Here is a 22,445-nt window from a genome sequence, read left to right as displayed (position 1 = left end):
CGTGGCTTCCCGCAGCCTCAACGGAGCATCGCCCCTTCCCGCACCCAGCTGGAACCTCCTCACGAGCAGATTTCCTGAACCCAAACCCTGTATCCATCGAGAAGCAACGATGCTGGGGGGTTCAGACCAGCTAGGTAAACAGGCTGCCTTCAAAACCCACGCCTATTTCTATATAAAAATAATGAGCTCAATAATTATCTGTGTCATGGCTTGGCTTTCCCCACGGCTCGCGAGCATGGGCTGCCTCTGCCTGCATCCCACCACCTCCTGTAACCCCTGCCCACGCTCCGGCTTTGCTCCTGGCAGGCAGCAGCCGTGTTTTCCCCTGTGGTGTGCACCACTGAAAACACTGTCCTGAGTGGGGCCGTGGGCTTGGCTTTGCTCGTCCCGGCTTTGACCCGAGGCTGTAGAGGAAAGGGGCCGGAGAAGGCTCTGGGCTGCTCCGGCCAGCGACGCTCCAGGCGAGCCCCAGCCCTGCGGCATGGCCCCGCTTCAACGTATCCTCCTCTTTTGTCTCCGTGTAAGAACAACAAACAACACACACACACTCAGAAATTTCTCATAAAATACAATAATAATAATAATAATAATAATAATAATAATAATAAAGCGCACAGGAAATTCTTGCCCTTTAACTGGGAGGCTCTGGGAAGGCGAGCTTGCTCCCCTGGGCAGCCGCAGCTGTGTCAGATGGAGGAAAGCTGCCTGCAGCCTGCCCCGCTGATGGGAACCAGATGAGAAGAGCCCCCCCGCCCCGAGCAGCGGGAGAGAGGCCAGAGATGCTGCTCGCCGGCACGTGATGGTACTGGGATGCCGGAGCAACCCGTGCTCTCCACCACCTTCCTTCCTCAGCCCGGAGAAAAGGGGGTTGGAAAGCAACAGTTAGCGGTTCTTATGTGTTTGTCCCCCCAAAAATCTGTTTTTTCTGGAGCAGAAGTGCTTTCCCTGCAGGGTCCGGGCTGCATCCTATAGGGCATCCTATAGGAATGATGGAGAGGTGAAGGTGGAAAGGTGGAACTCGAGGGACAGAAATATATCAGCTGCGCTGGGCAGAAACGCTGTGGGCTGAAACTCCTGGAGTAAATAACTGCCGTATCGTTGCTGGTCTCATTAGGTGAGAGCAACTGGGATGGGTCAGGGACTTCAGAGATCCTGCAGGGGAAGGAAATACTCTAACAATGGGAGACCTCAACCATCAGAAATGGTTAGAAACCCTTAAGAAAAAGACCAAGGCAAAAAAATTCGGCACAAATTGAAACTGTACCGCACTGCTGCAAGAGGAACAGGCTGCCCAGAGAGGTGGGAGATGCCCCCATCCCTGGAAACATTCCAGGTCAGGTTGGACGGGGCTCTGAGCAACCTGATCGAGTTGAAGATGTCCCTGCTCATGGCAGGGGGGTTGGACTAGATGGCCTTTGGAGGTCCCTTCCCACCCAAACCATTCTGCGATTCGATGATTCTATGAAGGGGCACGGCTGGCAGAAGGCAGCGGAGCTGGTGGTGAGACCTCTCCGGCCAGCCGGGAATGCCGCAGGGGAAACCAAAGGCTCCCGGCACAGGCAGGCGAGATGCCCAGCAGCACATCTTCAGGGCCAGATGCTGCTCGCCTGGGAGCCCTGCTGCGGCTGCCATTAGCCAACGGGGTGCAGCCGGGCCTCCAAAAAGCAGTAGATGGGCTCAGCTTAAAGACACTGAGCTGTTAAAAATGGGTCCCGGGGCTCTTGAGGAGCGGGAACTGGTTACGGATGGGGAAGGAGGAGCTGGCGCAATGGGCTCTGCGGCTGGACCCATCCCAAACGCGGCTGGGGAACAGCCCATCATCGGAGCCGATGCTGCTTTGGGATGGGTTAGTGGGTCTAACCAAAAGCACAGCGTTCTGGGTCTGCTTCTCCTCCCCATCCCCAACCTGTGCTACTGCATTAGGTTTAAGCTGAGTTGTTTTTTTGTTGCTTTTTTTTTTAGCTTCATATACATCTGGCAGAGGAAAGACCCTTGAAAAGAAAGAAGCACTTTATGGACAATGCCAACAGATTTTCAAGGGTGCTTTAAAACACATCCCGCCCCCTCTGCCTTATCCTTCCTCATCCACCTTGGCTTTTCCCGTGCAGTCCTCCAAGCCCCTTCATTTCCTTGCTCTCCTGGAAGGCTCTTCTCCTTCTTTTCTCTTTTTCCCTTCTTCCCGTCTCTCTTTTCTCCACAGAAGCTCTCCAGTGAGCAGAGAGGACAGCCCCTTCGGTGGCACAGCTTGCTGTGGGGTCAAGCCCAGCTCCCTGAGGTGCCAGGGCCGGAGAGCATCCCTAACTGAGGACAAAGCCCCTGTGAGCTGGAAAGGTGACAGCCTCAGGGCTGGGACAGAGCCCACGAGTTCAGGAGAGCCCCTTGCTAGCATCACCGCTGGTCCTACCAGGAGGTCCTGCCCAGCAGGTCCTGCCCAGCGCCTTCACCCAACGAGTGTCAAGGTCTTGCTCGGCTGTTTCCCACTGTGGGTGAATCCGTGCAGCTCAGTCTGCTTTTTCTGGGCCGTGCACGCAATTCTGGCACATGACGAGTGACCCTCAGCTCTTCCCATGGCAGAAGCTCGGTCCTCACCGACGTCCTGCTCCTGGGCATCACCTCTGCTCCAAAAATCAGCGCTACTGAGAGAGGCAGGGCACAAAACCTGCAAGGCTCATGGGAGAGGGCATCACTGGAGGAGGGTGGAAAGAGCTCCTGGGTCTGCAGGGTGAGGTGGACCGCCACGGTCTTGGAGCAAGCCTCAAGAGAAGCTGGCAAACCCTCATCTTCAAAGGCAGAAGCATGTTCTGCCTTCAGCAACGTGCCAAAAACCTCCTCCTTGCCTGCACGTGGTGTTTAGGAAGGGGACTTCTCTTACTGCCCCGAACTTATCTATAAATTAGCGATCCCTACCTTGGCTCAGTTACTGCTGTTTCCTCCTGAACGTGTTCCCTGCACGATGTTCTCCATGGAAGAGTGAAGAAGACTGATGTGTACTCACTTTCCAGAATAATTTTCCCCATTTGGAAACAAGGAAAATAATACTCCACCACGGTAATTTTGAGGGAAAATGCCTGAAGGATAGGAAAATACCAACAAGGAGAAATACTTGGGACTCTGCTGTGGAGAGGAGAAGCTGTCCCTCGAGCAGGTAGACCATCTCTGCGGGATGCTTTGACGCGGGATTTTCGGTGAGGAGGCTCATCCGCCCCAGATGCCCCCCGCCCCAGGACAGGCTGCATTTCCCGGGGAACCCATAGCTCTCCCGTGCTCAGAAGAAAGTCATTATAGATGTGTAAGACTAGTGCTGCAGAAAAACAGGCCTTTACTTAAAGCCCGGACTTGGACCGTTGCCTGGCTCGGTGTCTGTTTCCTATAAATTTCAGAGAATCCCATAAACCGTAGAAATTCAGTTCTTGCTGCCAGCGTGGTTCGCTATTTATTGGAGAAGCAGTTGGATGAAACCCCCTTATCTGAGCACCTCTGACCTCTGGGAGGTGGGAAATGGGGGCTGTAGTTTGGGGCTCCCTTCGTAGGGGAGACATCCAAGCCCTGGAGGTGAGCTCCATCCACGCGGGACAGCAAGGGGAGGTGGAGGGAGGGACCCCTGCGCTGGTGATGGGCTCTGGTGGGACCTGGGGGTGGTCTCATCCCCCCGGGGGGATCACCTGATGGCTTTGATGCCACGAAGTCATCCTCACTCCGAACCGAGGATGCCTCCAAGAAATGCACGAGGAAAAGGGTGCATCAAGGCCACGGCTGGTGGAGCCCTGGAGACAGCTTAACCTTCTTCAAGCCAAGAGGCCTCCTCAGATACATGGATTATTCTACCTCAGGCTGATAGCTAGAAGCAATGCACCGCGTGGCAAAGATCCGCCGACCCTTTGGCATGCCATCTGACCCATCGCCTCCCAAAACCAAGAGCAGAAGTGCTTCATCTCCCCAGGCGAGGGGGCTTGAGATGCAGACCGGCTTTGGGGAAGGGTCACCAAGCTTGTGGGGGTTGATGTGGCGTGGCCACAGCTCTCCCCTGAAGGCAGGGGCTGTGCTGGAGGTGGTCTCCACCACCTCCTGGACTGGTAAGCACTGGAGAAAGGCTTCATCCGCAGTGTTGTGTCCCCAGAGAGCTCCTTGCTGCAGCTGTGATGCCTGCCACGGGGTCTGTTGACACATCTCAGCACTGACCCAGCCCAGCAGCTATTAACATCTCTGTCTTAGGAGTGGAAACGTGATGCAGGAGCCCATCAACCTCTTCCCTCCAGAAGGGACACGTCCCTCAGGGATGTGCTTTGCAGAACAAATCTGGCATCAGGGCTTGGTCCTCTACTGAAGCCCAATTCAACTGGCCCAGGCTCCTCGGGATAATTTGCTTGTCTAATGAGTGCTTGGCAGCGGCCAGTGAGAAAAGCCCACTTTCCTCTGCTCCGGGGCAGGAAAGGAAACCGCGGTCCCGAAGCAAGTTGTGGTTTTGGTTGGCGGACCTCGGCGTTTGATGCGCTGCCAGGAACACCCCGGCGCCGATGTCTCCCTTGCGTTAGCACCCGTCCCTGCAGCGCTCACGCCTTCGCAAGGCTTGTGCCAGGGACATATCCAGGGATTAGTCTGACCTCCTGCAGCATCCGACCAGGCGTCTTCACCCCGCAGCTCGGTTAACGTCCTGCACCCCCACAACATGATATTGCAATCCTGCGGGCCAGAGTTACCTCCGAAAAACCCAAGAGATAGCGCTGGAAAACAAGCATGAAATGCTGGTTTCTTTATTCTTTGCAGCACGCAGGGCTCTGTGCCCCACTGGCAGTCTCTGCCTTGGTGGGAGGATGGAGACTTGTCCCAGCCACATCATCCCAGAAACCCTGGGCTTCCAGTTAGATGGGATAAGGCGATGGAAATAGCACCCAGCAGCGTTCTTCAAGACTACATAGCGCTGCATAAATATCATCTAACCAGCCACGTGGCCTGGAGAGCCATCTCCAGCAGCTAACGGGCCCCAGGAGGTCAGCTTGTGCCCGGACTGGGGTGACTGGAAGAGCAGTGGGATGAAAGAGCCATCGTGTCAGTAGGGCGGGTGATCACAGCAGCGATGGCTCGAGGGAAAGAGGACCAGATGGGTGCTAATCCTGCAGGAGACCTTCTTGCCTTGGGCTGCAGCTCTGGGAGCTTCACGCTGCTCCCTCGCTACAGAAGGAAGCCACCAGCAGCATCTCATCTCCTGCATCTCCTTTCTACGTGGACCTCAAGCTCCCTGGGGCTGCACCGGCGGGCACTGGCACTGGGAGGCGGATGGTGTGTCCCTAGGAAAGGTCCTTCTTCTAAAGACACCACAAAGTGGAGAAGGGATGGAAGATGTGCTCCGGCCCCTAGACTACAAGGGGCTTTCTGGTGGCATGCAAGATACAGGAGATGGCCGCCGCTGTGGCTACCACCTGTGAAGGATGGGCTAGCAGACCCGACACGGGGGTCTCACCCCAACTCCTGCCCCTGCCAGTGACCAGCGCTTCGGAGGACATACAGGAAAACTGGAGACCACCTCTGGCCAGCTCGCCAGCTCGATGCCAAGCTTGCAGATAGAGCAGAGAGAGGACATTTAAAGAGGACGTTTTCCTTCAGCTTTCACACACGCAATTCACCCAAGGAGCTCGCTGCATGAAAGCAAGAGCTTGCAAGACGAATAACGCACGGGACCTTCGGAAGAAGGGACAGCAACACCCCCTGACATTTTCCAGACCCGGACGCTGGTCTGTGGCCACAGCCCCAAGTCCTGGTGGCCAGTGTGGCCACGTCCCAGGTCAACGTCACCCACAAGCATGAGATGAGGGGAATACACCACTTTGGCTACCGGTGACCAGGGCAGGCTGCAGGCAGGGCAGCTCTGCCCAGGGTGGTGTCCCTTCCTTGGGCTGGGTTTTTCCTGCCTCCCCCTGCCCACAAGGCGTTTTGAAGGCAGAAAGAGCATGTTTGGGGATTATCCGTCCTGTTTTAGGTTGCAGCATGGAACTTCTTTTAAAAGGTCTCCTGGGAGAGATCTGTCCTGCTAAATAGGTGCGTGGCCACTTCCTACACCCACAGCTGCTCCCTGCTCTTAGCCGGGGTGTGGTAAGGCGCTGCAAAACCACAGCGAGCCAGAAAAGGTCACCAGAAAACAAACACAAGGCTACTCCTAAAACCCTGCCGGAGCCAAGCGTGGGAGGGCAGCTCAGCAGGTCCTCCGGGAGCTCTGGTGAGTGCCTGGTGCAGGCAGCGCTGCCTGCCTGCCTGCGCTGAACCCCGCTGCATGGCAGGAGCATCACAAACCCAACTGTTTTGCCCTTCTCCCTCCAATCCCTGGACTCTTTCCACTGCTGTGCCTTGGTGGAAAGGTCTCGGTGCAGAGGTTGTTCATGTGCACGCTCCCAGCTCAGCAAGGTTTCCTCTCCCCCCACGAGCACCAGGTGGGTCCCAAACCAGGGGACCCACCACTCTCACACCCATGACCAGTGTCTCTGCCCCTCATCCCAATGGTCTCCAGAGCCAGTTTGCTGCCCAACAAGCCCAGCCAGACCCCACGACCCGCCCGGGAGCATGCACAGAGGCTGGTCCTTACCTTTGAATCCTCGCATCCCCACTGGACCCGGAGGGCCAAGGTCTCCTTGGTCCCCTTTCAAGCCACGTGGTCCTGGTGGTCCTCTCTCCCCGGGTAGCCCTGGAGCGAGGACAAAGAGGTAAAATGACCCTGTTGCAGCAGAGACCTACAAAAAACAGATGTGCACACACACGCACACGCACACACACGTGTCCTGCTTGCCAGCAGACGTGCCAGTCGGTCTCTGGTTCTTTGCGAGGAGTCGGGGACCATCAGGAGACGCCTGAGAGTGCAGCCCATCCTCTCTTTCTGCACCTGCCCCTGGATACAGGATGAATTTAGCCCAGAGACAGGCTGGTGCTAATGCAGCTCTGAGCATCTTAAGGCTCAGATTAAGGTAACTGGGCTCCAAAGCTGGAGACCAAAGGGGAAGAAAGAGGAGCCAGGGTGGAGCAGAGACCCCAAGGAGACATGATGTGCCCAGCATGAGCTGCAGGTCCCTTGCATCCATGCACGCTGACCAGGTGGGTTTGCTATTTATTGGAGAAGGGTTTGGATTAAAACCCCTTATCTGAGCGCCCCTGACCTCCGGGAGGTGGGAAGGGGGGCCTTTAGTCCAGGAGCTTGGGCTCCCTTCATAGGGGACACATCCAAGCCCTGGAGGTGACCTCCACCCATGCGGGACAGCAAGGGGAGGTGGACTGAGGGACCCCTGTGCTGGTGATGGGCTCTGGTGGGACCTGGGGATGGTTCCACCAGATCAACCCAGCAGGGACAGAGCCCGAGCCTGAGTTTGGGTCAGATCCGAAGCTTCTTGGGGGAGAAGCTCCTCCAGCACCTGAGCTCAGCCCCCTGCCTGGCACGATGCTGCTGGTCTCCCCTGCCCTTGTGGAGGGAGCCCCAGATTCCCTGCGCCTTCTGCCCCTCCTGGGCTGGGCTTTTCCAAACTTCGCCAATATTTTCCTCTGGTTTAAGAGGAAGAAAAGCTGCCAGGAGGAATTTGGGCATCAGCTCCAGTGGACATGGTCTGGGGCTTAACTCTTTCCCTGCTGCCTCCGGCCAACACCTCGCCTCCCTCCCAGGGGGGATGCTGCGGCGTGTCAGGACCTGGCTATGGATTTGGGTAAAGGAGCTGGGGCAGAGGCGGGATGGTAAATCCGCTGTGCAAAAGGGGATTTACCAGGGATGCTTTACAACGCCTGGCTGCACCTGAACCTGACCTCCTCATATCCAAAGGGCTGGTGATGTGACCGCATCCAGAAAAGCACCAGAGAGAGTGAGACAAAGACCTAAAAATAGTGGCCCTTTCAGCAACTCTTCCTGAAGGTGAACCCTCCAGAGATTGTTTTGTTTTTCTGTTTAAACAAAAAAAAAAGAAAAAGAAAAAAAAAAAGAAAAAAGGAAAGCAGCCAGACGATATATTTCTGATGCTTGTTACACCCAAGAAAAACAGCCATGAATCTGTCAACGCAAAAAAATACAGCCGTCGGTGAAAGGAGCACAGGCAGCCAGCGCTGAGAAGGGCTTTCAGAGAGCGATCGGGTTTCCAGGCTGGCTCTGCCTAACTTGGCTGGTCCAGCCGCCCGCCAGGGAGCGGGGGGAAACGGGGTACCAAAATATGAGGTTTTAAGCCCAGCCCAGTACCGGCAGCTCGGATGCACGGGGCTGGGGCGCTGAACCTGACTCTGACACCAATAGTCCTACGTGGGTCACGTCTTCGGCGGTCAAGGTGAAGCCAGGGCTGGACATCCTCTGGGATGGAGAAGGAGATCCATGCCCCAGGCAGGACGGATCCTGTTGCCTCAATAGGAAAGAGTCTCTTGGGGACAGAAAGCCCTCACCAAAGGGGATCCTCTGTCACCTCTGTGCCATCCCTGGCTCTTGGATGCAAAGCCAGTATTTCTAGGTTTGGCTTAAAATTAGAAACAGGCTCAAGCTGAGTCCTGTTTCTCGGGGTGGGGGGTGTCTTCTGTTGTTTTTTTAATTGAATTTATCTCAAAAACAATGGTTGGAATTAAGAAGGGGGAAAAAAATCTGCGTTCTTGACATTGAAAAAAGTGTCCTATGAAAAGCCTCAGAGCCGGTGACCAAGTCCCCTCTGCCAGGCTGGAGGGATCCCACGCCGGGTCCCCGTGTGCTGCCCGCAGGGTGCAGGCAGCGGGACCAGCCCTGGTGCCTTGTAAAGGCTTGGTTTTAGTGAGCACGGGGTGGTGGCCAGGTCCTGCACAAACCTGGGCTGGGTGGCTGTGTCAAAGGAGCCTGGGGGCACCAGCCTGCATGCAGGTGATGGACCCTCACAGCTCTTGCTGTCCTGGGGCCAGCTGGGAGACGGGAGAGACTTTTTGCCCCTAAAGACTGGCAGTCTGGCAGGAGATGGGGCAGCAGGTTAATCCTGTTGTTCTTCAACATTTGTGCATAGCCAGCGAGGTCCCAAGGGACAGGTTGGGAAGTCACCGGGGGGTGTCCCGTTGACTCTATGGACTTTGGGTGAAGGCTTGCAGGGTTATGGGCACCCTGGACGTGTTGTTCCTTACCTCGCAGCCCAGGCAGGCCGGGAAGACCAGGTTCACCCTCCATCCCTTCATTGCCTTGGTCTCCTTTGGGTCCTGGTGGCCCTGAAACACAACAGGTATTGGAGCGCAGCCATCGCGCCCCAGCTTTGCAGCCGTGCAGCAGATGCATGAGTGCATGCGCCCACCCACCCTTCACCAGCCTTCACCAGGCCTCTCATAAACACAGACCCCTGCAGACAGGAGCAAAGCGACAGCGAGGGAGCTTGCCAGCAGCCTTCTTCCACGATCTATGGATTTTAAAGGCCAAACACAACTCCATCAACCTGTCTCATGTGCCAGGAAACTTCACCTTGCAGCTCCTGCGGTTCCACCTTGAGCGTGACTCTGTGGGAAATTCCAGGAGACTGGAATTTGACCAAAAGTTGTGACATCTCCAATGAAATAACGTTAAGGGGAAAAAAACAAGAAACAAAAAAGAAATGCATTTTGGAAATATTGAGATGAACCTTTAGGAGGGGATTTGCATCAGGGATCTCATCAGCAACTAGCCATCGGTGATTGCTTCGCAGTGTAAACTCTTGTGAGCGAGCAGAAAGTCCAACCCAGTAAGAGAGTTATATTCCTCAGCCTGCAAAGGGCCAAGTCCGCAAAGCTGAAAACAATTATGAGCTAAATCAATTGGAAGAAAGAATTTTAACAGGGGAAAAAAAAAAAGACTCACGGGATGATAGAAAATAGGGCAGAGAGAGGCCTGGAGGGGTCATTCGGTCTTTGTCCTACCAAGCCAGGGTGATAATTGGAAACTGTTAAACACTGTTTTCCTAGAAACCCCAAAAGCCATAATCTCACAGTTGTGCAGAAAGCAAATAACCAGCCAGGGCTACAGGCGATGTGGTAATGCAAAAGGATCAGGAGGGGAAGAGGGGGGATGTTTAGCAGTCCTAATGAACGAGTAATTAGGATCTGCAAATATTATGCAGAAATTAGTGGGTTCCTCAGCAGATGAACCGCAGCAAGCTCAGGAAACATCCCGAGCTGGACATGGTCAGGGGCTGGGACAGGACTGTGGGGAAATATTGCATTAGCTTGCCCTGGGATTCTTCTTCCCTAGGTGATGCACATCTCCGGGCACTGAGAGGACGTGGGGATGGACCCTAGACCCTGTTCTCGGTTGGCAAAACAAAAGGATGCAAAGAACAATGGATACCCGGGAGAGCTGAGCACAATGAGGAGGCGGTTTTGGGTGGGAACAAGAGGAACCACGAGCAGCAGGGACGCTGCCTGCCTAGGGAGAGGCAGGATTGTCCGTGATGGAGAAGGTTCAGCAATGTTTAAGAGCTGCTCCGCAGGGGGACGTGGGGCAGGAGCCAGGCGAGGTGTGTGCTGTGTGAAGGTGCTGGGGTGGCTGGTGAAACAGTTTTCATTCCCATAGCATTAAAGAAGGGCGTTACACAACAGCCATTAAATTATAGAATCACAGAATGGTTTGGGTGGGAAGGGACCTTCAAAGGCCATCTAGTCCAACCCCGTGCCAGGAGCAGGGACATCTTCAACTCGATCAGGTTGCTCAGAGCCCCGTCCAACCTGAGCTGGAATGTTTCCAGGGATGGGGCATCTCCCACCTCTCTGGGCAGCCTGTGCCAGTGCCTCACCACCCTCAGCGTCAAACTACGTGTTCTTAAATCCGCGTATGTGCCTGCTGGAGTTTGAAAAACCGAATAGACGGGCAAATAAATAAGCAATAGGAAGCACCCGATGGCATAAATAGACGGTGTTAAGTACAGCCATTGATGTTCAGTGCCCCAAAAGAGCAAGAGGGAGGTCAAGTCACGCCAGTTTGTTAAAGTGGAATAATGCGGGTACATTTAGCCTGCCCCATATCACCCAACCCCTTCTGAAATAAAGAACTAATGGAGAATGTATTAAAATAAGTCAATACCATTACTTTCAGCCTACAGGGTATTACAGAAAGCAGAGCCTGCCAGAGATCCATGGCTTTATAGGGGTGATGGTGAGTTTGATGGGTAGCAGTGGGAGTGTCAAGGCAAAGGGGTTTTTCTACTGGCATATCTCCTGCCTGAAGGTCCCAGGTGTCCCAGGATGAGCCGTGAAAACTCTGCGTGACCCAGCCGTGCTCCTGAGTTCGGGTCAAGTTCTTCCCTCCCCTGCTGCACCCCAGCACAGCAAAGGTTGGGCAGCTGAAAACCCCTTGCTTAACAAAACACATGCTTTCCCACCGTGAGCAAAACGAAAAGCAACCCTGGAAACATTTGCGGTGGGAGCTACCGAGGCAAGGTCTCCCATTTCGTCACCCTGACTTTGCCCCCAAGCACCCTCTCCGAAGGGAAGGGGTCCCACACCGATGGCACTGCAGCAAAACTACTGCTGACACGAAACGTCTTGCTTCCCCCACGCTGGCTCCAGCACGGCTCGGCTGAGGTCCCCTGTGTGGGGGCAGCCCCGACAACTTCCATCTGCTCTGCTTTTATGGGCACACTGGGAAATAACCCACACTAGGGCCCCACCTCAGCTCTGTTAACCCTGGAAGGGACACAGGAGCTGCCTGCTCAGGTCACCTCTCGGTGGGATGGGGGTTGGAGCTGCCCTTCCTCCTTAAAATCAGCTGCTACAGTGCAGCCCCCCCAGTCCTCTGCCGCCATCTCATCATCTCATCTCATCTCATCTCATCTCATCTCATCTCATCTCATCTCATCTCATCTCTTCTACCATCTCAGAAAACCGTCCCACGGGACATTGGGGAGGTCAAAGGCATGGACAGGCTAAGAAGAGAACGAAGTTTCATGGAGGATGACCATGGGCAACAGACAATCTCATCTGCTCCGTAAGAGCTGGAGGCTGGGAGAACACAGCCAGGGAAGAGACATGTTGTTCCTTATTCCCTTTCCCTAATGCCTGGGGTTAGAAACAGGGCTTGGGGATGCGCAGATCATCCGGCTGATCCTGTTTGCTGCCTCCTAGGTTTTGGCATTCATCCTTCAGAGCTATTCCCACAGTAGTGAGCCCTGTGGTCCATCAGCCACCAGAGCATCTCTTGGCTACATCCAGGCAGCTCCATGAGCAGAGCTGGTCCCATCCCCAGGGACAGCTGGTGGGATGGGACACAGGGAGCAGCTGGGGTGGAGGATGGAGGAGCACTGGGAGGGACGGTTGGGAGAGGCTGAGCAGCACTGCAGACACCGTGCCAAGCTGGTCCCCACCCCACAGCTCAGGAAAGAAAACCCCAGCTCAGATGCACCCCTGCTTCACCCTCCTGCCTGCACAGGGCTGGGCTGCTCGCTGCATCAGCGGAGGAGAAAAACCCTCCAAAACCATTGGGATGAGGACTTTTATGATGTGCACAGATCTGACGGCCAGATGGGACCGTTGCAATCACCCCGCCAGACCTGCTGCGAGCCAGCACATCCCACCCAGTGAGTTGTGCAAGCGGATCCAGGCGAGCAGTGGATCCCGGGCATCCTCCCTCCTGGTGACACTGTTATTTAAGACCCGGAGCCCCTCTGCGCTGCGAGGCCAAGCCCTCTTTGAGACATGCGAGCTGCCTGGTGTGGTCGGCTGCTGGAGACGAGCCTGGGGACCTCCCCAAGCTGCCATCGCCAGCAAACAGCCTCAAAAGCCAGAGCCTGGGGTAGCTAAGGTCTTGGGGGAAGGAAAACGCACCCCCAAGCAGGCAGCCCCACATCGCCCAGGACTGGCTCTGCTGGTGCAAATCCAGCCGGGAGCATGGTGGATTCATCCAAGGACATTTGGAGCCAGGGTAAAGCCAGCTGGGCACAAGGCTCCCAAAATTATCCATGACCCATCGCTGCGGACAGAAAGCAGGGAAGGAGGAGGGATGGGGAGAGAGGGAAGCCAGGGATGCCAGGAATGTGTCAGGGCAGCGCCTGATAAATCAGGTGCCGGCCCGTTGGGAGGGGATTTGTTTTGCTTTCTGTTTATGTTAATTGGAGTAACATGGTGCATGGGTGTCAGGCTCCGTGATGGTCCCCTTCCTTGGTGGCTTCATCCAAGAGAGGGTGACATCCTCCCCACGGCAGTGCAGGGAATAAGAGGGCACCGGGGGTGGGTAGGCAGCTGTGAAAACCTCAAAGCAATGAGTGCAACGTGGTCCCAGCAGCCCCGAACCAGGTATCGGGAGCCAACGTCCGCCAAGGACCAGGGAAATTACCCCAGTGAGCTCCTGGTACCCAAGGGTGATGGTTGGCCTGGATGGGGAGATGTTCAAACCACATCTGTCCCCCTTTGGCTCAGTGGATGGCCAGAGGGAGCACTTGTCTTGGCGTCAGCCCCTTCCTTCCCCATCTGGTATTTCAGCTGGAAGCACCAGAAATAAAGCTCTGCTTGGAGTCGGGGGTTTCGTAGCAGAGGAACAGCCCATTGCATCTCCACGGGTGCAAACCAAGAGCGTCCAGGCGGGGCAGCAACTGCCCCCCAACCTCTCGCTCTGCCCCCAAGAGCTTGCACTGGGCTCTTCTGTGTTTCTTCATGGTTTTTCCCCTCCCACGGCCAGTTCACTTGCTTGGGACTGAACGAGCCGCTGTGATCAGGCCGTGGCATTGAGCAGCTATGGATGCGTCCCACGTGAATTTGCCCAGCACCTTTTGGACCCACTCGGGTTTCTGCCTCTGCAAAGTCCGGCAGCAAGGAGCTCCAGCCAGATGAGAAGGTGGCATGTGGGAAAGGGCTGCCCTGAGCCTCTCCTGGGCTTGCTGCCCACCGTTTCATCGGGTGCCCCCTTGCTCTTGCGCCATAAATCATGAGGATGCTCATAAATTTGCTGGCTCCCATCACAGCCTTGTTCGGCTGCCCCTGTTCCTGAAGAGCCCGACCCTTCCCACGAAGCCAAGTTGGTCCCAAGGACTGCAGCTCCCTTCGCTCCCGCTCCTACTTTAGCCTCTAAGGTCTTTGAAGCAAAAGCCACCTCTCCCTTGGTACAGCTCAGAGGGACCCTTCTCTTGCTGCTCCCCAGTCACATCAAGCAACTGGACTGGGATCCACCACAGCAGACATGGGTTTCTCCAGTGCAGACATCTCCACCTGAGCTGGTCCCCTTGGAGCTGGGCTGTCCTAAGAGATCTCATGCTATGGGATGTAGACAAGTGGGTGATCCCACAGGAGCAAGACAGTAAGATACGAAACAGCTGGAAATTCCTGACCTCAGAGAGGAAGAAATGTCCAAGCAGATGGTTAACCCTGGCCATACAGCTACGCTCATGAGATAACGGTGCGACAAATGGCTGGACCTTGCAGATAATTAAGAAAAAGGGAGTAGATGCTTAGCAGATGGAGGGGAGGATTACCAAGGTAACCATATAAATAAAAAAAAAAAGGTATCAGGAAAACTAGGGTCAATGGTCAAGGGTTAGCAGGGATGGGTTGTTTATTGCACCACGCTGAGGGTGGTGAGGCACTGGCACAGGCTGCCCAGAGAGGTGGGAGATGCCCCATCCCTGGAAACATTCCAGGTCAGGTTGGACGGGGCTCTGAGCAACCTGATCGAGTTGAAGATGTCCCTGCTCATGGCAGGGGGGGTTGGACTAGATGGCCTTTGGAGGTCCCTTCCAACCCAAACCATTCCGTGATTCTATGATTCTATGATTTGGGAGGGGCTGAGGGTGGTAAAGGAGGAGAAGATGGGAGGGGGAAAATGGAGTAAAGGGAGTGTACAGGAAAGCGAATTATGTGATTGGTGATGACTGAGGGTGCTGGTGGGCAGCCTTCTGCTTGATCACTGCAGTACGAAGCAGGGCAAAAAACCCCACCATCTCTGCCACGCTCAGTCTGGTTCACTTGCATGGTCAGGAGGGACCTGGCAGAGATTTTTCCTGGCATCTTTGAGGGAACCTTGGGAGCTTTTTTCCTAACATGGATAGAGGAGCGTTTGGAGAGTCCAAGAGTCCAAGGTGACGGAGACACCTGAACACCGCAGACACCTAAACAGTGGTGCCTGGTGGATTTGATAGACCAAAGAGTACCTGAGACATCCCCACAGGACATCCCCATGCCACAGGGACCATTTCCACCACCACCCAAAGCACCGAGGACACCCCCCTCCTCACGACAGCTTCATGCACCAGCGAGGGAGCTGCTTACAAGAGGTGCTCGGCTTACCCCGTATCACGGAGATGTTCTTCAGCGCGACGGAGTGCTCCCAGTCCTTCAGCCGCAGGTCCTCGGTCACGTTGTTGAGGATGGCCAGCTCGTGCTTCAGCTGCTCCTCCATGGCTATGTGGATGAGACGCATCTGCCGGGCATCTTCGGTGGCGTTGCTGATCAGCACCTGCAGGTCCTGGATGCGGGTATGGTGGATGTTGACGTCGTAGGAGAAGGTCCTGTTCATGGTGTCCACGGCCCCGCTCACGGTCGTCACCTGGTCACTCAGGCTCTCCACCCTGCTGCCCAGGTGGCTCAGGAGGTGGTCGTGGTGCTGCAGCAGCAGCCGGCTGCTGTTGCCTTCCACGGAGAGCTTGTACATCTCCTGCTGAGCCGCGTCGCTCTGCTGGGTCAAGCTGTCCCAGAGGTTGGACACTGCCTTGTCGGTTTGGCTGGCCTGGGTCTGCAGGCTCCAGAGAAGCCCTTCCAGCTTCTGCAGTGACCCCGTCATGAGGAACAAAGAGTCCGAGTGGTTCTGCAGGAGGTCCTGGAGCCTCCAGATGTGATCCAGCACGTCCCCCTTCAGAGGTAGGTGCAGCAGCTTCAGCTGCATGTCCCGAAAGCTCTCGTTGAGGCGGTTGACGTTCCCCATCAGCGCCTTCAGGTCCTCGGGGGATGTCTGCGGCCTGGAGACTGCAAGGGATGGAGAGGAGTGGGACATCAGAAACCACCCCATGGAGGTGGGGACCCTTCCTGAGAGGTGCAACCCCGTCTCCTCGCAAGGAGCGCTTGGGCATCCCCCTCTTCCTTGGTGCTTGGAGGTGGAAGCCCGACATCATACCCCAAAAGGTTCACCCCATCAGCCCCTCTGTGGCCCCACTGTTTTCTCCATGCTTGGAGAAGGAGGTTGGTTGTTGAAGGGCTGGAGAAGGAGGCACCTCGCTCAGGAAGGAGAGCAAAGGTTCCCAGCAGCTCTGGGCTTCGGGGTGGCTCTGGGCTTTGCCAGATGGGTCACGATGCTGCAAAGCTCTGCCTCGTGGCTTCGCCCGGCTAGTGTTTGCCTTTGGTCAGAGGACTGGCTGCTAACAGCATCCGCTTCCCTTTCCTAAAAACAGACCTTAAAAACTGCTTCTTCCCCCACTGAGGTTTTAATTTTAATTTTAACAATCAGGTTTCCCTTCTGGCCGCTGATCTTGGACCTGAGCTCAGCCCCTTGCTCTATAATGAAGACCATCAGGCTGGCTCGGCAGGTCTCCACGGCTCTGGGTGCGGTTTGCTGTCAGCCTCCAAGCACCACATCCCGCATCCCGGGGCTGCCAGGGCTCTTCCCGAGGGAGGAAACCCACCCCGGCTCAGGAACATCCTTCACCCCCTGCCTCCGCATCCCCGGTGGCAGAGAGCTCCTGGCCACCCAGGCACCCACCCCAAACCCCTCCTTGGCCTCGTACCAGCTCCCAGAGCACCGAGATGGGGTTCGGAGAGGGAACCTGGAAATTTGGGGGGAACCTCTTGCTCTCAGCAGCTCCTAGGACTGCTCCAGCAACCCCCTGCTTAGCAAGCCCAGTAGCACCCAGTAAAGCCCGATCCCGGACCCCATCACCCTGCTGCACGCCTTGGGTGCACCCCAAAAACAGTGATCCAGGCAGGGGAATATCATCTTCTCCCTCTGCCTTGCATTGATGCTGGGTCTCCAACGCAGCCCAGGGTGGGGGACTCAAAGCCAAACCCATGCAAATAACGAGAATGTTGGTTTTTGTTTTTTTTAAATAAATAATCCCCATTGTTCTTTAAGCTGCGGTGGGGCTTCGGCTGGCGCGACGCCGCGGGCTGGCGCGGGACCGGCCTGGCAGCTCACCCCTTCATTTCCACGGAGGAGAAACCGAGCGAAGCCATTTGGTTTGAATTAAAATCGCAGGAGTTAAGGAAAGGGTGAAAGCAGACGTGCACACGCGAAGGTCTCCAGCCCCCCCCCCCCACACACACACACACCCCCCCACCCACCCCGGGCTCGGGGCCACCCGCAGCGGTGGCACTGGGTGCCCGAGGGGGGACCGAGGGAACCCGCCGTGCCTGGGGAGGGGGCTCTGGCAGGGCCAGCGGGTGCCATAATGGAGGAGCTGAGCATCTTCCAGGCACCGAAGGCATCTTTCCTCCGTTAATTAGCCCCCGTTAATTAATCCTGCTGCTGGATTGTCCCAGCTTCCCAGGCTGGGCTGCCACTGCCTTCTGCGTGGGTGACCAAAGCTGCTCCGTCAAGTGTTTCTGGACTCAGGGTGCCCGTGATGGGTGCAGAGACAACCACGGATTCCTTGCAACGAAACCAAGGGGAAAAGCAGCCCTGTGTGGCCAGCACAAGGACAAATAACCCAAACCCCAGGTCCTACGGTGGCCGAGGGCTGGGAAGCACAGGCGAGCTCCCCTCCTTTGCACCTGCAGCTAGTTGCAAAGCCTGTGGAGTTCCCCAGATTCCCATAAATCACTTCCAATAACCAAGTTGGGATCCCTGCAGCTCTCCTCTGCCCAGCCCTGGCACCGCAGCCACCAATCCAAGAGCAACCGAGGCTGCTCCGGAGCATCCCGCAGCCAAAACCACGCCAGGAAGCTTCCAAGCAGCAACACCTCTAGCCTTGGGCTGCTCTGTGCATGCAGACACGTGCGTGCCAGCAGCTCTCTTGCCTCCCAAACCTTCCGCCTCCCACTTTCCACTCGCCTGGTTGGTAGGATGGACTAATCCTGCCGCAAGGCAATGGCACGGACATTGCAGCGCTCAGCAGGCAAAGCTGCGGGCCAGGGCTGAGCCAGAGGAGCGGAAGGTGGGCGTTGCGGGCCCGTAACGCCCTCCTCGGTTTCTATTCTTTGCATGAAATCAGGAGCTGGGAGCTGGGGAGTGTCGGAGTCGCTAGGAGCCTGGAGCACACGCATAAATGCAGGCACACAGCTCATGCGCGCGCGCACATGCTCACACACGCGTGCAGGCATGGGCATGGCACAGATACGTATGCGCACGAGCACATGCATGCCTGTGCACAGCACAGACATGCACACACATGCATGCACACAGCGCGCACACAAACATGCATGCACGCATGCATGCAGCGCAGATGCATGCACCCAGTGCACACACCCATGCATGCATGCAGTGCACACATGCAAATGCACACGCATGCATAGACACGCGAATGCACACAGCACGTGCAGAGACAGGCATGCACACGTGAATGCACCCAGCACACATGCACGTACATGCATGCACACGCTGCACACACAAATGCGCCCAGCACACGTACACACACGCATGCAGACACACAGTGCACACACACACACGCGCGCACACACGCACCCAGCACAGACACACACTCTGCCACTGAACCCCAAAGCAGCGCCCGGCAGCGCTGGGGGTGAGCTAACGGGCCCCAAAGGGCTCCCTCCTCGCTGTTTCTTTTGGGGACATGCCGTCTTCCTGGCTGCTGTCCCCACCAGCAGCCTCTCAAGGAGAAAAGGTTTGCAAGAACTCCACGGTGCTCCCCCAAAACCCTCTCCAGGCCCTTCTGCCACTGCTGAACAGAGCAGCACCAGCCCCGTGCAAGGTCACGCCTTGCACGTGTGCTCGCGCTTGTGCACGCGGGTGTGAAAAGTCCTAAAAAGCTAACGGGCATCGAAGGAAGGCGGCGAAGTAGAGCCCTGGAGAGACAGAAGGAGGGGGTTTCACGTGGGTAAGCTGTGGAACAGCTCGCTGCAGGAAGGTTGGAAAAGTACAGGGAGAGAAATGCCTTGAGGTTACTAAATATACGTGTCTTTATATAAATGCATACATGTATGGACACAGCACGATGCAAACGTGCATGCCCGCACCTGCCCTCTCTGCACATCTGCATTGCAACCCGTGCACGTGCACCCTGAGCTGTGCACACACGCACACTCACGCTCACACACGTTTTTGTACGACGGGGACCAGGGGCAGCTCTTCCCAGCTTGCTCCAGGCGAGAGTTTCCTTGCCTGCAGGCCATCGGCTCTGGCAGAGGTAATCCAGCCTTGACGGAAACCACCGCGTCCCTGGGGTTAATGAAGAATGTGACCTGTGCCCTCGCGCTCCTGCTAATTATTTTCATGTGACTTGTCCCGGAGGAGCCTTGCAGAGGGGACAAGCGTGCACAGGCACAGCCACGCACGCACACCGCTGCGCTGCACGCCCTCACCGCCGCCAGGACCCGCTCCCGGGTGCAGCTGTGCACCACGAGCACGTACAGGCACCTGCACCCTTGCATGCACCCAAAATCTCTCTCCCCCCCCCGGCTTTTAGGCTCACGTATAGCCAAGGTGATGCTGCAAAGCAGGCGCGTGCGTGTTGAATACAGATGTTTTCACCGTCCTTGGCAATCCAACTTTTGCAGCACTACACGGCTGCAGAAAACCAAGAGGCTGCACGCAAAGTCTTGCAGGACACCTCAGTTTGGTCTCCAAGCTGGAAGCGCTGCTGACGATTTGGACCCAGCTATGAGCCCCGGGGTATTGCCACCGGCTCCCCTGGGTTTTATTTCTACGGGGAAGTCGGGCAGATGCTGAGCGTGAGGTTCAACGTGCGACTGGATGCACGACGGCAGCGAGCCTGGGCACCCCAAACCTCCAGCCCAAATACGAGCCCCCAACATCCTACGGCCCCAGCCTTGCGCGAGAGCATCTCCTCCAGCATTTCGGAAAGGGTGGAAACCAAGCCTTGGGCTGGGAAACCAGCTGCAGGAGAAGGATTTGGGGAAGGATGGGGAGCAGGGGACGGTGGGGAGCAGCCAGCGCTCGGCTCCAGGATGAGTCTCAGGACTTATTAGCCCAGGCACAGGGCCACGGGGCCCCGCTGCCGGCAGCTTTTTGGCAGCTCGGGTTTGCTCCGTGTCCCCAGGGAGACGTCGGCTGCAGGCACAGACCCGCTTTGGAGCCAGCTCACGAGGAGCAGGAGGAGTTTGTGCTGGAGCTGATCGGGGAGCGCTCCTGCAATGGCTGGCCGTGGGGCTGGGTCTGTTGCTCTCATCTCCGCCAGCATCCTCGAGGCATGAGTTTTGGGGCTACAACTCTTGAAACGGAGGGTGCTCGTTTCCTTGGATGCTTCTGCCAGGCATCCAGGGGTGCCAGGCATGGAAACGTGGCTGCCCTCAATGCAAATAGGAGCATGGAGATGGGGTGCGGGTCAGATGCCCATCCGTATGCATGGTTCAGATGCCCACACGAAATTGCTTGGCTTATTAGCTGCGTCCTAACGAGCCCTGCCTGGCCTCCCGCTGCTGCTGGAACAGCTCAGGGCTGGGTGCCCTGGGGTGCTTGGGCGTGGGGCCAGGCAGGGATTCGGGTTCAAACACCGAAGTGCAGGTCTGTGCACTGGATTTAACCCAGACCTTGCAAAAAAGCCAAGACCGGAGTCCTAACCTTGGGCTAGGTGCCTGTTTAGTGGAGGTCGGGGACAGGCAGAAAGGGAGTGTGCGTCCCCAGGAGCCAGAAAACTGCTGCCAGGCTTGTGAGAGAGGATATTAAAAGCAGGCTGCGTTGAAACCACCCCGGCTCTGTTGCTGAAAACATCCTGTTTCCGCAGCTCCGAGGTGGTTCACGGTATTTTTGGCAGTTTACTCATTTTCTGACCCCTTTTCGTGGAGCACGTCGTGAGTCTCAGGACACCTGCCCGAGCCGGCTTCAAAATGATGCCTGGAGGAGCTGCTTTGCCAAAACTGCCAGATTCACCTCCCGGGAACCCCGGCGTGGATTTGGGGGGGGGGGGGCTTATCTCCAGGGAGCGGTTTCCCCTGTAATGCCCCAGCCCTGCTGGGAAGCACCGTGGGATGCGCAAGCGTATGTTTGCACGCACATGCGTGTTTCCATGCGTGTTCGCACGCGTACGCACTTTCCAGGGAGGCTTTTGGGAATTTTCTTCCTTTCCCATGGGCAGGATGGGAAGCAGCGGAGCGAGGCAGGCGGAGCATCCCCGCTCTGGGTTGCTGGCCCTGGGATGAAGGGATGCTGGCAGCGGAGGGCACGGAGCAGGGGCACAGTTTCCCCGTCACCCTTGCCCAGGCAGCGTGGTGAGAGTTGCTTTTTGGGGAGCAGCTGGGGGTATCACAGCTCCACATCCCTCTCCGAAGAGCATCAGGTCTGGAGATGAGCTGGACACCCCGTGCTTTTTTGCGCTGGGTGGGATGGTGTCTGCTCCAGGTGGGACCTGCTCTGAGCGAGGTCCTCACCGCGGCCGTGGGAGGGCAAGGATGGCATCAAATGGTGATGTTCCTCTTACAGCATCGTGGCCAGCTCTTCCCAGCCCAAGGAGCAGGTCTACTTCACTAAACGCTGTATCTTTCTGTGCACCTTCCCTTCTGATGGGAGACGAAGGACGCTGGGCAGAAGGTTTCAGCTCTGGCAAGCTGGTGGCTGGTCTCCAGTAGCACAAAGTGGGGTTTTCCATGGGAAAACCAAGCCCACCACCGTTAAGGGTGCCCATGGATATCCAGTCCTGGTCCTCTGAGGACCGTCAGCTCCACCGTCGAGGTTTCAGCCACAGACACCTGAAGCTGAGGACCATGAGGGTTGTCTCCCTGGGCTATACGTGGCTCCCAGCTGGATGTGGTCTCCTCACCCTGTTGCAAGACCACCCTGTGCCTGTGGTTTTCCTTGATGTGATAAGACCGCTCTGGGCACCCGCGGTCGGCACGGCCAGCTCCAGACCTTGTGAGTCAGCCACATCCAAAGCCAGAGGCTTGGCTTAAAGTTCCAGACATGCGGAGAGCAATAACGGAAGAGATGATTTTTCTTTTCATTTTGCCTTTCTTTTCCAAGATTGCGGTCCGCAACCCCGGGGGGTGAGGTGGTTTTACTGGGGTCTTACTGAAAGCTGAAATCCCACTCGTCACGGGACTCCAGGAGGTGGGGCTTTGAAGATGCCCGTGACCGTGAGCCTCCAGCTCTCCTCGCTGTCAGCCGATGCCATAATGTTATTGTTATTGCTGGAGCTGCTTTCGGGTGAGCAGCTGTAGCTCAGCCCAGGACAAGAGCGCCTGTCCCGAGCTCTTTGCACAATTCATGGCATCCCTCGCTCAGGGTTTCGCGGGCCAACAACAACATTAAAACAATGTAATGCAAGAAATAAGTGGGAGAGGCTTCAAAATTCCAGCAAAACCTTCTCTGTCCCTTCCCTAGCCCGGGAAAAAGCTAAATCCACCCTTTGCAAAAGACGCAGGCTGCCTTCACGGTGCTGGCATTGCCGCAGCTGGAGTTAAACATGAAATCCATCACA

The 22,445-nt window shown here is 56.4% G+C and overlaps 1 protein-coding gene across 1 annotated transcript in view; it reads right to left on the bottom strand.

The window, feature by feature from the left end:
- The window catches only part of SCARA5 (scavenger receptor class A member 5), a 38,607-nt gene that overhangs the window by 8,606 nt on the left and 7,556 nt on the right, over positions 1–22,445 (bottom strand). The window contains exons 4-6 of the mRNA XM_050895135.1: positions 15,196–15,870; positions 9,088–9,168; positions 6,575–6,673 (exon numbers count right to left, since the gene is read on the bottom strand). Coding sequence (XP_050751092.1) covers positions 6,575–6,673; positions 9,088–9,168; positions 15,196–15,870 — 855 coding nt within the window. The remainder of the gene's footprint in view (positions 1–6,574; positions 6,674–9,087; positions 9,169–15,195; positions 15,871–22,445) is intronic.

Source organism: Gymnogyps californianus, chromosome 3, assembly GCF_018139145.2.
Source record: "Gymnogyps californianus isolate 813 chromosome 3, ASM1813914v2, whole genome shotgun sequence".
NCBI classification, from domain to species: domain Eukaryota; kingdom Metazoa; phylum Chordata; class Aves; order Accipitriformes; family Cathartidae; genus Gymnogyps; species Gymnogyps californianus.
Note: the sequence above shows the minus strand (reverse complement) of the source record. Positions and strands in the feature narration are given on the sequence as shown.